Genomic DNA, 14,120 nt, shown 5'->3' on the forward strand with positions numbered 1-14,120 from the left:
TTCTTTTGCCGATCTGCTGGAGATCAATCAAAGTTGGTCACGCTGTCGGGAATTATGTCACTCGCTTTCTCAAATTGCAAGGCAGGACGCGGATGATGATGAACTGGCTTTCCTGACTGACGGTTAAACTGATTTGCATATAGGTGTACATGTATGGCGAACTGAGAGTTTTCCCCGGCAGCTGTGTGATTCAGTTTTTCCTCACATCTGAGGTGGTTGGTTCGGAAAACTTGCCCTGACAAAGATTGAAAGTTTTTTCCAGGGTTTTTTATAAAATTTTGTATGTGATTTTTTTCCTGTCCATTCTGTCAGCGCATCAATCATAAACTTTATGTTTGCATCTTTAAGGCAGGCGTTTTCCAAAACTATCTTTTGTAATTTTTTGAATACTTTTCGCAATTAGGTAAAGTCTGTTTAATTGAAAACCAGGTTATTTGATACTTTCCTGGCCCTAACCCTTTTCCATTTATATGGTAATGTGGCGGTGAAAGCGAATACTTTTGCGCCTGCGCAGATGTGAGAACTTTGGCTGACCAAACTAAGACTAAATAAGACATCCATTGGGATTACGAGTAGTTTTGCTGCTAAATCAGGCCAATTTCAGCACATCCCTCTACCATATATCAATCAATTGTCAAGGCCCATAAACGATTTTATAATGGGATTCGGTGGCCAGCTGCCAGAATGTGATATAAAATACGATCCTGTCGCACCAAAGCCTCTCACGATGGGCATACCAAAATCGCACTTTATGGCCATATAAAATTGCCATCCTCGGCCCAAAAACAGATGTGTCAGTACCTCAAGGAACTGCCAAATTAAATCCAAGACTCGTGTAAGTCCAGAAATTATGAGACGTCTCCGTCCCCCGGCCGACTTCCACTTTTATTGGGACTTCCTGTGAACCGAGCGCTCCACTAATTGCTCGAAGGATGCGACATCGCCAAGACAGGAAGCGGAAACTAAAGTGGACGAGGGTGGGTAGTTTCTGTCTTTCGGTCTTTCAGTCGGTCCTCTAACTAAATGACTAGCATACCAAACAAAACACACGCAATCTCCTTAAGCAAATTTAAATTACGTGAGCTCCGCTTCGCCCCGGGTGCATTCATTAAACGTCTGCCCGATAATTAACGCCCTTATGTCCCCGACTATATAGCATAATAACAAAAGCAGGAAAGAGCAGTCGGGAAAAGTGTCCCGGCTGAGAGACAGTTTTTCATTTCCATTGTCCTGCGTCCGAGGGCCATTGTGACTAATTGATTTGCTCAAACAAATGTCCCGCCGCTTCCCTTAATTTGCAGAGCTACCTTCTTGACTCGAAACTATTCGAATTTGCGGCGGCTAGTTAATAGCATTCTAATGCCGCTCTGAGGAGATTTTTGTAGGAAAACAAAAGGAAATTTGTTATGGGAAGCCAAAAACCAATAAATATCAAACATAGAATAAAATCTGGCTTTGATTTTTGCTCAAAGATAAATTTTGAGCCAAGGCAATAAATATTTTGCAACTAATATCCTGAAAAGTCTAGTAAATTCAATCAACTAAACTAAATAAAATGTCTCCTAAGACATCTTAAATTTCTTTAACTTATGTATGCAAATACATAAATAAATCGTTCACTCTTTTATTAGAAAACTGAAATTTAATTAAGTTTTAGGTAAGAGAATTCATCTTCGGGAACTGTGTTCGATGGCGGCTGGATTTGGTTGTCGTCCAACTTGGAGTTCGCAATAGAACGCCTGAGTGCGTCATGTACTTCGATGGATGTGGAGCGGAACAGTTCGATTTTCTGCTGGTCAATGGCATCTTGGTGCCGGCCTAGTGCCTTGGCAGCATCCGACTCGTGGGCAAATAGAACAAACGCGTCTTTGGTGGTTAGTCTTTCCGATGAGTTCACAAAAAGTACGCCTTCATTACCCCCCAAGACATGGCAGGGCGCCGTGTCACCGTTGATGAAAAAGTCCAGCTAGGGAAACAGAAATAAGCTATTGATATAGCCTAGTATTGGATTTAATCTTACCACTTGTTGGGTGGTGCAATCATGGGGTAGACCGCGCATCCGGATGATCACCTGGGCACCTTTGGAGAGGAACTTTTTCGCCTCTTTCGTTTCATTAATGGCCAGGAAATCCGCACCCGCGGCATTATACACGTTGATATACTTGCTACCAATGCGAATCTTGGTCCATCGTAGAGCCATGACGCTGTGCTTCTGGGGTATGAAACGGTCGAGAAAGCAACAACGCCTTTGAAAAGGGGGAAGGTGGAAAAGGGAAGCGATTAGACGAAAATAGATTGGGTTCTACGAACTGACCCCACTGATCCAGCTTATCAATTGAATGACTAATTTAATTCATCACTACTTGTGACTTGGCAATGGTCAGGATAACCCTCTGGAATTCGCTTAATAAATATATCCCAATATTATCCCACTGAATTCCAGTGGCGGTGAAATACGAATAACCAAAATAATAAATAAAATCCAGCAAACAAAGCCATACCGATCCCTTACGACGGCACCTGAAACTTTTCGATCCGGTAATCCAAAGACTGAGCTGAACTGAGCTGAGCTCGTATCGCCTCCCAATCCAAACGTAGACTAACGTAAACTAATGAGGCGCTCTCATCTCGGATTTGGTAACCACATCAGGCGCCAACCTTTAGTGGCTTCGTCTTACAGAGAACTAGTTCGTTGTTTGTGGGGTATTAGGAAATCGGAAGATATTCCAAGTTCTAGTACCAGATTAGCCATTCAACCATAGGTAGTTTCTCCGCCACCAGGCACTTCCTCAGCAGCATCTGCTCGTGACCATCTTGATCTTAGAATCGAGGAGCCAGAGGAAGCAAAGGTAGGCATCATACTGTACCTTGCTCTTCCGAAGTTGTACATTATTAGATTCTCTGGATATTGTAAAAAGTTTTTGGGGAAAGTTCTCACTGAATGGCCAAGTTCTCCGTTTCCCATTTCCAAAAAACCCTTTTGTTTTTCCCACATGCCACATAAATAACTTCAACTGGTCAGCTTCAGACTCAAATTCAGGAATACAGCATCTGCCGTTTGTTAATTGAATCATTAGGGGAGTGGAACCAGAAACAATGCCACATAATCATTATGAGTGATTGCAGTCGGCCAGACGGGAAAACAAAAGGGCCGGTCGAGTCGAGAGTTTACAAAAATTTATTTTGAATAAGTCACCCAGCTGGCCATTTCACTCGTGTAACTCCAGATGCAATTCCCTGTCTGAAACAGACACGATCCCCTTGTAATCCTCTCAAGGGGTTGCCTAAAAATGGGAACCACTTGAGAACCGGACTTAGACTCACCCCCATCCTCGCCTCCTTAGGGCTGATCCAAAAAGTCGGCGAGGATGTGACTTGAGGATTTTCCACACTGATACACCCCAGTGCCCCTCGCACGGGTCAATAACTTTGTTTCGAGTGCAATGATATTATTTTTGGAAGAGTGCATAGGTCGTGGGCTGCCTTGCTTTTTGCTTTTTCTGCTTTCAGTAGCCGAAAATAGAATTATAATATTTTTGAAATATTTTAATGCTGTTATTGGAGGAGAGAACTTTTCTACCCCATGGATACTCCTATATGGCCCACATCGAAGGTTTTATCTTTGCCAATATCCATCCGATTCTTGAGTGGAATACCTTAATCGATTTGTAAATCGATTTGCTTTAAATCTGCATCAAAATCTAGAAACAAAACATTTTTTAATTTTTTTGTCAAATTTTCTGGGTAGACCCCTTCAAAATGTGGAAAATCCTTGGGGAGCACATTATGGCCTACTGCACAAGCTATATCTTTGCCAATATCCATCCGATTCTTGAGTGGAATAGCTTAAACGATTTGTGGATCGATTTCCTTTGATTCTGCATCAAAATCTAGAAAAAATATATTTTTTAAATTTTTTGTCAAATTTTCTGGGTAGACCCCTTCAAAATGTGGACAATCCATGGGGAGCATATTGTGGCCTACTGAAAAGGCTATATCTTTTCCAATATCCATCCGATTCTTGAGTGGAATACCTTAAACGATTTGTGGATTGATTTCCTTTTCTTCTGCATCAAAATCTAGAAACAAAATATTTTTTAAATTTTTTGTCAAATTTTCTGGGTAGTCCCCTTGAAAAGGTAGAAAATCCATGGATTCCACAATATGGCCCACATTGAAGGCAATATCTTTGTCAATAATTATCCGTTTCTTGAGAGGAATACTTGATCGGTGATCGGTTCTCCCCAAAATTTAAAAAAATTTAAAATTTTCCATTCGATATTTTTATTTTAGATCGATTCTCCTTCCTTTTACAGAGGCCCCCGCTTTTCTTTTTTTTATGACTGATTAGGTTGTTATTTTTAAAGTAATAGTTAGTAAATAGTATTAGTAAATGTATTAGTAAATGGTCTGAACCAAAATGTGTGCCATCTGTGGCCCAGCTGCTGTCTAAGCTCAGATTCAGGATTCCGGAACCCTATCCCCGACGGAGAGTCTCAGCTTACAGCGGGGATATCATGTCAACGCTTTGACTGTCGTTTAACTTGCCCTTGTCGCCTTGTTTTATCCAGGCTGCAACATTTAAAGGGCTTAAAACTTTAATTAAAAAGAGCGAACCCTGGCAGGCACAGCTGTGGCATCCTTCGGCTTCTGTTCCTTCGTTTTGTGTGAGCTGTTAGCATTTGATCTATGCGCTGACAGGACGAAGACGAAGACAGAGGAGTTGGTTGGTTGGTTGGTCGGTTCCCAGTGCATTCGGTAATCGGATACTTTTATTGCTGAAAGGATAAACCGCAAAATGCTTTGCACGACCATCACATAATACATTTTATAAGAATTTTTTTCTCGCTCGCATAAGCAGCTTAAAGTCGCTGCCTGCATCGAAACTTTACGACAGTTGTAACGTTTCTTTTCATACATTTCGATTTTTTTTTATTTTTTACTTTTCTGGCTTCTTTTGTTTCAGGAAGTGTCGCCCTTTTGTGGACGTTGGCTGATCTCAAATAAAAATATTCCTGGCTGGCAATAAAATTGATGGATTCGATGCGCGCGGCGCTCAATAAAAATGTTGCCAAAAAGATGCCAAAGTAGGGGCTGAAGGGAGGCCCGGCCCATAAGCCGAGTGTGTATCAGAAAGACATTAAAGTCGGGATCCCGATTCCCAGACAGGAAGTGTTTAACACACCTTCGACGAGCGACTAAGCACATTAAAGCGTTAACTGAGCATTATTCAAATGCCGGCCACAGCCATCCCATTAAAGGGGATTATGCATGGGCAATAAACCGAGTCGAGACTGAGTTACAGAGTTTATTATTAAATATGCAAAGCACGGAGTCGGAATACCTTTGATTCACCCGATCCTCGATGCAGTTTAGGGGTTACATGCCATCATCTGCTGTCTGTCCGTTTTGCAAAAGTCCTTTTGTCTTTCCCGAATGCAATCGACGCATCTTAAGTAGCTGGCAAAAATCCAAAGGGATGAATCCCGAAAAGGGTTGCGTCCTGGGCCTGGATGTTGTAATAAAATGTTTACAAATTTGTGCAAAATCATTTTGCATGTGCCAATTTGAATGGGGAAAGTTTTCAGTTGATTTATCGCTCAACGGGTTTGTCCTGCCAGTGGGAACTTTATATATTTGATGGCTTGATTAAATGAAAGGGAAGATCTTAAGGAGGTGACAGGATTGAGGCGGATTTCGGAAGTCAATTGATTAGGGTATTTTATTCATTAGATGTCCTCTATCAAATAGATATAGGTACTTATTCCCTTAAAGTTTAAAAAATGGGAGTCTTTGGATTACAATTGGATCTCTCATTTTCGAGGCTTAGCTCCCCTTTTTCAAGACGACTTAACCTTGGACTTGAAATTTTCCCAAACCACCCAGAATCCTATCCTGAACCTATTAATCTTTGTTAAATGAAATTTGAATATACTAACCCTCTATGGCTATAATGAAAAATGAGAAGCAATTGAAAAATGACTCCTATTCTGGCGATCGTATGCAAATTTCAAGAAAAATGTGTCTCTCGATATTCGCGCATTAATTACAAACGCAATATTTACAAAACAAATGTGTCGTATTGTGCAGTCTCACTGGGGAAAAGTATATTCCAGGGAAAAAGGAAAGGAGTGAGGCAGCTGTCCGCTGTCAACCCCTTTTGGAGTGACAAAATTACAAAGATTACAACTTAATTTCGACTTCCAGCCCCTGGGTTGAGTGGTGGACGGGCATTTACATACATAAATCTAAGATCCTCCGGCTCTATGGTCTGGTCTGGTCTCTGCTGTGTCACTTCTCTGGTTGTCCTGGAAAAGACACTCGAAATTGTTGAAAATATTTTGTCGTGCCTGCCATTGTTTGGCCCGGTTGGGAAAACGAAAACCCCTTTTCCGAGGAGTTGCCTCAAGTTGAGATTCAGGTAAGTCGGCATTTGCATTTTCGTGACAGCTCTTACAGCGGCGCATTGTCCTTTCACACCTCGCAGGAGGAGGGGGCTTTATTTTTTTGTTTTGTTGGAAATTGTTGGAAGTTGCAGATCTCACACTCGAATGCGTTTGTAAATATTTTGATTGCATTCGGTGGGATTTCTCATTGAAACCTAGTACCAGTATCCGGGAATTCCTACAACTAAAAATGGGGACGCCAGTTTAATTTCAGTTGCAACACCAATTAGCAGTTACCTGGGCACCCCAAACGCACTCACCTGTGGCCGACTGTCTACGCCCTCGTACCAGCAACAATGCCATTGCTTCGGGCCCAAATCAAAATTGCACCAGGGGAACTTCCTTCAGGCTTCTCATTTTTTTTGTAGTATTTTTAGTAGGCAGGTTCCTTCCCTCGGGTTTCACACGTTATTCAGTGAGCATAAAGCGGCGCGTATTTAGGCCAGAAACTGAAAACAAGGGGGAAGACCAGCAGCAACGGCAACAGCAATACCAGCAGCGGGAAGAAAACACTTGACCAAGTCTCTGGGATGCCAAAAGCCAAGTCGCCCAAGCGTTGGATTTGTAACGTATTTTTCGTTTACAACTCGAAACAGTGAGGCGCAGAAGTGTCCCTTCTTTAATTGTTCGGACTGTTAAAATTTACGCTGTTACTTCTTTTTTTTGTTATTTTCTTCTTTCTTCTGGTTATAGATTGTCTCTGGACGATAAAATGAGTTTTCCCAGACAATTAAAGTGAGGGAAAACGTTGCCGCAGTCATTTAGTGGCAATAGAAGATGTTGATCGTCATAAAAGATAGATTCTGTCTCTCGTTTATAAATGCAATTTGAGACACTGGGTGGGTCAAGAAATATTTACTATCTTTATAAGAAAAGGATCTTAATAGAAGGCAAGGATATTTCGTAATTTAGAAAAGGAAACAAAGTTAACAAAGCAGGAACTCCATATTTTAGTTTCTTACCTTTAATATCCTATATATCCCTTCATTTGCCATTAAAACCCCAAAAACCATTTGCCAAATTTTAATAAATGCATTTCTACCCTACCTATCCGATGACAGAAACAAAATGAATAGTGTCAGCCGTTTTTTTCGAGTTTCAATATTCAAATTACATTCAAAATTGATTAATGAGTGAAAATTTGCATAGGGATGCAAGGCCATATGTGATGAGCCTTAATTAAGCCAAGGACCTCGGGGAGGGTTCACCTCACTCCCCATCCATATATAGAAAATATCTGTACATAGGCACGCGATGCAGGATATTTGGATGAACAGATGGGCAGCAGGACACCCCCGCCTGGCCAGGATCGGTATATGCTAATTTGTCTGGAATTTTCACTGTTTTGTGGGGATTGGCCACGCGACAAGGACGACTAGAAACACACCGCACGCGATAAATTCCGCGGCTGGTTTATTATTCCATTTCAGATCAAGATCGGGCAATGCCATAGACTAAAATTAGTGGTAGAAAAAGGGGGTATGCGTTTATACAAAAAGAAAAAACGGGATCATGGTTTCGCGCAGCTGTAGCTGTAAATTAAAATGCATTTTACGCAACTGTTCACCAGGATCCGGGCTATAGATCCTGCAGCTGTTGCCCCCTTGCTGCATTTTCCTAATGGCACGCTCTCAACACTTGAAAAGGACACCCCCGCCGCTAGGAAAGTGGAAAGAGATGCCAGGAGTTCGGTGTGTTTTTCGTAGAAATTTACGCATTTTCATGCTCGACTACCGTTGAACAAGGACCTCCGACCGAAAATAGATTAGCCGCTCCCAAAGGATATTGAACCCGAAAATGACGAAGGGACAGGACCTAGTTGTGGGTCAGTTAGGCAATTGTTGAAGGGCGCGTGCCACAATCGGAGTCCTTCCTGCTTCAGGATAATTACTTCAAGTGCCGACAGATTAATGGTTACGAAATTCCATTAATAGATATATTTCAATTGAGTTTTTGAATAGTTTTGATTAAAAAAAGGAAGACAATTTTAGAATGTTGCAAGTAAAATGGCGGAAAGTCCTTTGAGTTATGGGCTCCTACGTTATACGTTATATAGTGATGAGTTGGCATTTTCACAAAGTAAACATTCATTGTCAGAGACTCTCTTGAAGTGGAAAAAGTGGCTTGGTATGTGCATTTTATAATAATTTAGTGGTTTGAAAAGAAAATTTAAAAGTCGCGCCAATTTTGTTAGCTTCCAACACTGGTTGAAACTAAGGGTGCCACTCTGGCTAAAAAATAAGACACACACAGGGTGTCCTTTAATGCCAGTGATGCCAGACTAGTAATATTCAAACAACGAGAGAATAAACTTTACGAAATATAAAGCCCATCTCAGCTTAGTCACTTCAGATAGAGTTTGTCCCTTTTAATAAATATCGAAAACCATTGAAAACGTCTGATAATGACGCATATCCGACCGGTTCGTACATTCCCGCCATGTTCGCGAAGGAGAAGGCAAGAAAATAGAAAAAAGACAGTGTTACCAGCTCATGCAACCAAATCCGAAAATTAGCAAAGTTGGCAACACTGACAGCTCTATTGTGCTCGAAAGAAACCATCAGGGAAAACGGGGAAACGCGTTGCAAGCAAGTGTTGAATACCAACCGGGGAATCAATAGCCGTTGGGAGCCCAAGTGTGTCTTGGGGACTGTGTAGTTATCGAGAAATTTGCAAGTCGATCGTGCAGAAAGTAGAGTGTACTGTTTCGTGGATGAATATTGCGAAATTCAACGAAATTCGCACCAGTCGTTGAGACGATCGGACAGAGTATTCAAGGAACCCAGCCAGACGTCCAGTTGCTCTCTTATTTTCGCGTGTGTTCTGTGTTTCCGTGTGGTCAGTGTATTCAGTGTGTGTGTGCGTGAGCCGCACCAGCAACAGGAATCGGAACTAAATCCCGGAACTGGGAACAAATTTGGCAAACATTCGCGAATACGGAATGTCCAGTGGTCAGCACCTGATGGCCGATTCGCCGGCCTGCAGCAGTTCGGACCACTCGCCGCTGGCCAAGAAACGGAGGTTGGAGGAGGGAATTGGAGAGGAAGCCGGTGGAGCAGCTAGCAGCAGCAGCGGCAACAACAACTACGAAAATCACGACAAAGCAGGCGGCGTTGACATTTCGAGCGGGACGTCAACAGAGCAGCAGCTGGAATTGTGTGTATCGTCGTCTACTTCTGATACGTGCGTTTCGAATGCGACTGTGAGCAAGCGAGAGAGAGAGACAGCGGCGAAAGCAAACGCAAAGACGAACAGCGACGACGTTAGTACTAGTACATCGTCAGCAGTGGAGAAGGAAAGTAGCAATCGCCCGGAGAAGAAGCAACGGATTAGCCTGGACACCGAAGCATCCTCAGCCAGCTCCAGCTCCACCACCACCAAATCCACCTCCAACAGCACTAGCAATAACAACAACAACTCGAACTCAAACTCCACCGTAAGCTCCAGCAATAGCAACAGCAATAGTCGGCACCTAGGAGGAGCTAGCATGGCCGCCAACAATGCCGCCTCTGGCGGAGACATCGATGAGTCGCTGTACTCGCGCCAATTGTACGTCCTCGGACATGACGCCATGCGCCGGATGGCCAACTCGGACATCCTGCTGTCGGGACTCGGCGGACTGGGTCTGGAGATCGCCAAGAATGTGATTTTGGGCGGCGTGAAGTCTATAACCCTGCATGACACAGCAACTTGTGGGGTATGTGTTCTATTTCGATCGGGCCGGGGGGAAGTGTCGCGGTGTTCGTGTGAAAAAATCGATAATTGGCATTTGTGAGTGCAAAGAGCGCGCGGGAAAAGCAACGTATCCCTTCAACCCACCCCAGTAACTGGAAAAGGGTAGCTCCATGATTCATGCCTGCAGTTTTTCAGTTTGAACTGTTTCATCCAAAATTAGGTTAGGTTAGGTGTCTCTCTGGTTTTTCTCTTACATTTCGCTAAAAAAAAAAAAGCTGTGTGTGTAATTCGTTTTTCCTTCTTTTTCTATTTGCGAAAATGGTGCGAGTGAGACGACCCTATTGCGTTTCGAATAGCGGGGCTGCAATTGTTTTTGCATTCCCTTTTGCTCGCCGCATTCGCTTTTGTTTTATACGTGGAACGCAACAAATATTCTTTGTTAGTCATACGCCACCGTTTGCTCCCACCGCCACCGCCCCTTCGGCCGTTATTTCATCATTGGCTAAAATAATTTATTAATTTACGTTTTATTTCCTCCAGCGCAATGACTTGTCGTCGCAGTTCTATCTCACCGAGGCCGACATTGGCAAGAACCGGGCCGAGGCCTCCTGCGCCCAGTTGGCCGAGCTGAACAGCTATGTGCGCACCGAGTCCCACACGGGACCCCTGACGGAGGACTTCCTGAGTAAGTTCCGTGTCGTGGTGCTGACCAACTCCTCGGCCGAGGAGCAGCAGCGCATTGGCAAGTTTGCCCACGAGAACAACATCGCTTTGATCATTGCCGAGACCCGGGGACTGTTCGCCAAGGTTTTCTGTGATTTTGGCGAGAACTTTACCATTTACGACCAGGATGGTGCCCAGCCTGTGTCTACCATGATCGCTAGCGTCACACATGACGCCCAGGGAGTTGTCACTTGCCTGGATGAGACTCGCCATGGATTCACCGATGGCGACTATGTCACCTTCTCGGAGGTGCAGGGCATGACGGAGCTCAACGGCTGCCAGCCCATCAAAATCAACGTTCTGGGACCCTACACCTTCAGCATCGGAGACACCAGCACCTTTGGCGAGTACAAGAGCGGCGGTGTCGCTACCCAGGTAAAGATGCCCAAGACTGTGAGCTTCAAGTCGCTGGAGCAAGCCACCCAGGAGCCGGAGTTCATGATCTCCGATTTCGCCAAATTGGACGCGCCCGCCACCCTTCATGTGGCTTTCAATGCGCTCGCCTGTTATAAACATACTCACGGAGCTTTGCCGCGTCCCTGGAACGAGGAGGATGCCCAAGCTTTCCTGGCGCTGTGCCGTGAGAACAGCAAGGACATTGACGAGAAACTGGTGCTGCAGTTTGCCAAGATCTGCTCGGGCAACACGTGCCCGCTGGACGCAGCTGTTGGTGGAATTGTGGCCCAGGAGGTGCTCAAGGCGTGCAGTGGAAAGTTTACCCCAATCTACCAGTGGCTTTACTTCGACGCCGTGGAGTGCTTGCCGGCAGAGGGCGTAACCGAGGAGGATGCCCAGCCACTGGGCTCCCGTTACGATGCCCAGATTGCCATCTTTGGAAAGAAGTTCCAGGAGCAGTTGGCCGACGCGAAGTGGTTCATTGTGGGAGCCGGTGCCATTGGTTGTGAGTTACTGAAAAACTTTGGAATGCTTGGTCTTGGCGTTGGCAAGGGCCAGATCTTCGTCACCGATATGGATCTCATCGAGAAGTCGAACTTGAACCGGCAATTCCTATTCAGGCCGCACGACGTCCAAAAGCCCAAATCGCTTACGGCTGCTTCTGCTATCCAGCGCATGAATCCCGACGTGAAGGTCACCGCATATGAACTGCGTGTGGGTTCGGAAACCGAAAAGGTCTTTTCCGAGGACTTCTTCGGAAAACTGGACGGAGTGGCCAATGCTTTGGACAACGTGGATGCGCGTATCTACATGGATCGCAAGTGCATCTTCAACCGCATCCCGCTGGTCGAGACCGGAACTCTTGGCACCATGGGTAACGTCCAGGTGATCGTTCCCTTCGCCACCGAGTCCTACAGTTCATCGCAGGACCCTCCCGAGAAGAGCATCCCCATCTGCACGCTCAAGAATTTCCCCAATGCCATCGAGCACACGCTGCAGTGGGCCCGCGACGCCTTTGAAGGTGTCTTCAAGCAGTCCGCGGAGAACGCAGCCCAATACATCTCAGATCCTCAGTTTACCGAGCGAATTGCCAAGCTGCCAGGAATTCAGCCACTAGAGATCCTCGAATCTATTAAGGTGGGTGCTTGACTTTCTAACTATGTAATAGATAATATCTTTCTCTTGTTCTGAATCTTTAGAAAGCTCTTATCGACGATAAACCCAAGAACTTTGCCCAGTGTGTCGAGTGGGCTCGTCTCCACTGGGAGGACCAGTATGCCAATCAGATTAAGCAGCTGCTCTTCAACTTCCCTCCGGATCAGATCACCTCCAGTGGCCAGCCGTTTTGGTCGGGTCCCAAGCGTTGTCCCGATCCGCTGGTCTTCGACGTGAACGACCCTATGCACTTGGACTACGTCTTTGCGGCTGCCAATCTGCGCGCTGAGGTCTATGGCATCGAACAGGTGCGCAACCGCGATACCGTTGCCGAACTGGTGAAGCAAGTCAAGGTTAGTTCCATGTCCATTTCTCTATTTGGGAATCTTACTTCAAAAACTAATTTTAGGTGCCAGAATTCAAGCCCCGTTCGGGCGTGAAAATCGAGACTAACGAAGCGGCCGCTGCTGCTTCGGCCAACCACTTTGACGACGGAGAGGTGGACCAGGATCGTGTAGATAAGATCATTACGGAACTACTGAAAAACGCGGACAAGAGCTCGAAGATTACGCCGCTGGACTTCGAAAAGGACGATGACAGCAACCTTCACATGGACTTCATTGTAGCCTGCTCAAATCTGCGAGCCACGAACTACAAGATCGCACCAGCCGACCGTCACAAGTCCAAGCTGATTGCGGGTAAGATTATTCCCGCCATCGCCACCACCACATCGGTGCTGTCCGGCTTGGCCGTTCTGGAGGTGATCAAGCTCATTGGTGGCCACCGAAGTCTCGATAAGTTCAAGAACGGTTTTGCCAATCTGGCTCTGCCATTGATGGCCTTCTCAGAGCCACTGCCCGCCGCCAAGAACACCTACTACGGCAAGGAATGGACGCTTTGGGATCGCTTTGAGGTCACCGGAGAGTTGTCGCTACAGGAGTTCCTTAACTACTTCGAGGAGAAGGAGAAGCTTAAGATTACGATGCTGTCGCAAGGTGTCTCCATGCTCTACTCTTTCTTCATGCCGAAGGCCAAGTGCTCCGAGCGTTTGCCACTCCCCATGTCTGAGGTGGTGCGTCGCGTATCCAAGCGGCGCATTGAACCCCACGAGCGCTCTCTGGTTTTCGAGATCTGTTGCAACGACGTTGAAGGCGAGGATGTGGAAGTACCCTACGTCCGTTACACGCTGCCCTAAGCCCATATATAATCTTAATTTAACCATTAAATTATTTTATGATCCTGTTTTGTCGCCGTCGTCGTGGCCACCGTGTGTTGGAGCTACGCCACTTTAAGAAACATAAACATAGAATGTCTAGCTGTTTGCATTTTAATTTTCAAAAACACAACTAGATGATTGAGAACACAACAAATACGCGGAGCAAGCCAGATCTAGAAATTAAATATATAACATGTGTGGAATCCTATAAGGAATCGCAAATTAATTCGCATTATACGAAAAAAACAAAGACTCGACTTAAAGCAAAAACTTAACTGCATCTGAAGAAACTCTCTGCTCAGCATAGTTGTAAATGAAAAAAGGATTACAGAAAAACTGAAAGCGGATTTAATCGCATTGAGTAATTTGAAATTGGAAACTGAAGAAGCCAAGCGGAAGATTTCTCATTTCACTCATATATTTTTTTTATATGAACGTATAAACTAATTACATCATTGTATTAAAAACGAGGAAAGCAAATGAATAAAGCTGTATATTTCATATGGTAA

The 14,120-nt window shown here is 44.8% G+C and overlaps 2 protein-coding genes across 2 annotated transcripts; one reads left to right on the forward strand and one right to left on the reverse strand.

Annotated features, from left to right (window-relative positions):
• Nucleotides 1-1,558: 1,558 nt before the first annotated feature.
• Nucleotides 1,559-2,588, reverse strand: LOC108131519 (RNA-binding protein fusilli-like). The gene is made up of 3 exons (XM_017250418.3): nt 2,502-2,588; nt 2,021-2,246; nt 1,559-1,966 (listed from the first exon to the last, which is right to left on the reverse strand). Exons 2-3 carry the CDS (start codon nt 2,198-2,200, stop codon nt 1,643-1,645), a joined length of 504 nt encoding a protein of 167 aa, XP_017105907.2. The 5' UTR covers nt 2,201-2,246; nt 2,502-2,588; the 3' UTR covers nt 1,559-1,642.
• A 6,396-nt stretch (nt 2,589-8,984) lies between these two features.
• Uba1 (ubiquitin-like activating enzyme 1) lies at nt 8,985-14,120 on the forward strand. Its single transcript, XM_017250783.3, has 4 exons — nt 8,985-10,143; nt 10,662-12,377; nt 12,440-12,748; nt 12,805-14,120. The coding sequence occupies exons 1-4, from the start codon at nt 9,388-9,390 to the stop codon at nt 13,588-13,590; spliced, it is 3,567 nt and encodes a 1,188-aa protein (XP_017106272.2). The 5' UTR covers nt 8,985-9,387; the 3' UTR covers nt 13,591-14,120.

The sequence above is a fragment of the Drosophila bipectinata genome, chromosome 2R (genome assembly GCF_030179905.1).
Source record: "Drosophila bipectinata strain 14024-0381.07 chromosome 2R, DbipHiC1v2, whole genome shotgun sequence".
NCBI lineage: Eukaryota > Metazoa > Arthropoda > Insecta > Diptera > Drosophilidae > Drosophila > Drosophila bipectinata.

Excerpts from the sequence above, each read along its gene's own strand:
- LOC108131519 (XM_017250418.3), bottom strand. The coding sequence starts at position 2,200 with ATGGCTCTACGATGGACCAAGATTCGCATTGGTAGCAAGTATATCAAC. Across the intron at positions 1,967-2,020 it reads ATTGCACCACCCAACAAGTG|CTGGACTTTTTCATCAACGG; the intron begins GTAAGATTAAAT and ends CTGTTTCCCTAG.
- Uba1 (XM_017250783.3), top strand. The coding sequence starts at position 9,388 with ATGTCCAGTGGTCAGCACCTGATGGCCGATTCGCCGGCCTGCAGCAGT. Across the intron at positions 12,378-12,439 it reads AGATCCTCGAATCTATTAAG|AAAGCTCTTATCGACGATAA; the intron begins GTGGGTGCTTGA and ends CTGAATCTTTAG. Across the intron at positions 12,749-12,804 it reads AACTGGTGAAGCAAGTCAAG|GTGCCAGAATTCAAGCCCCG; the intron begins GTTAGTTCCATG and ends AACTAATTTTAG.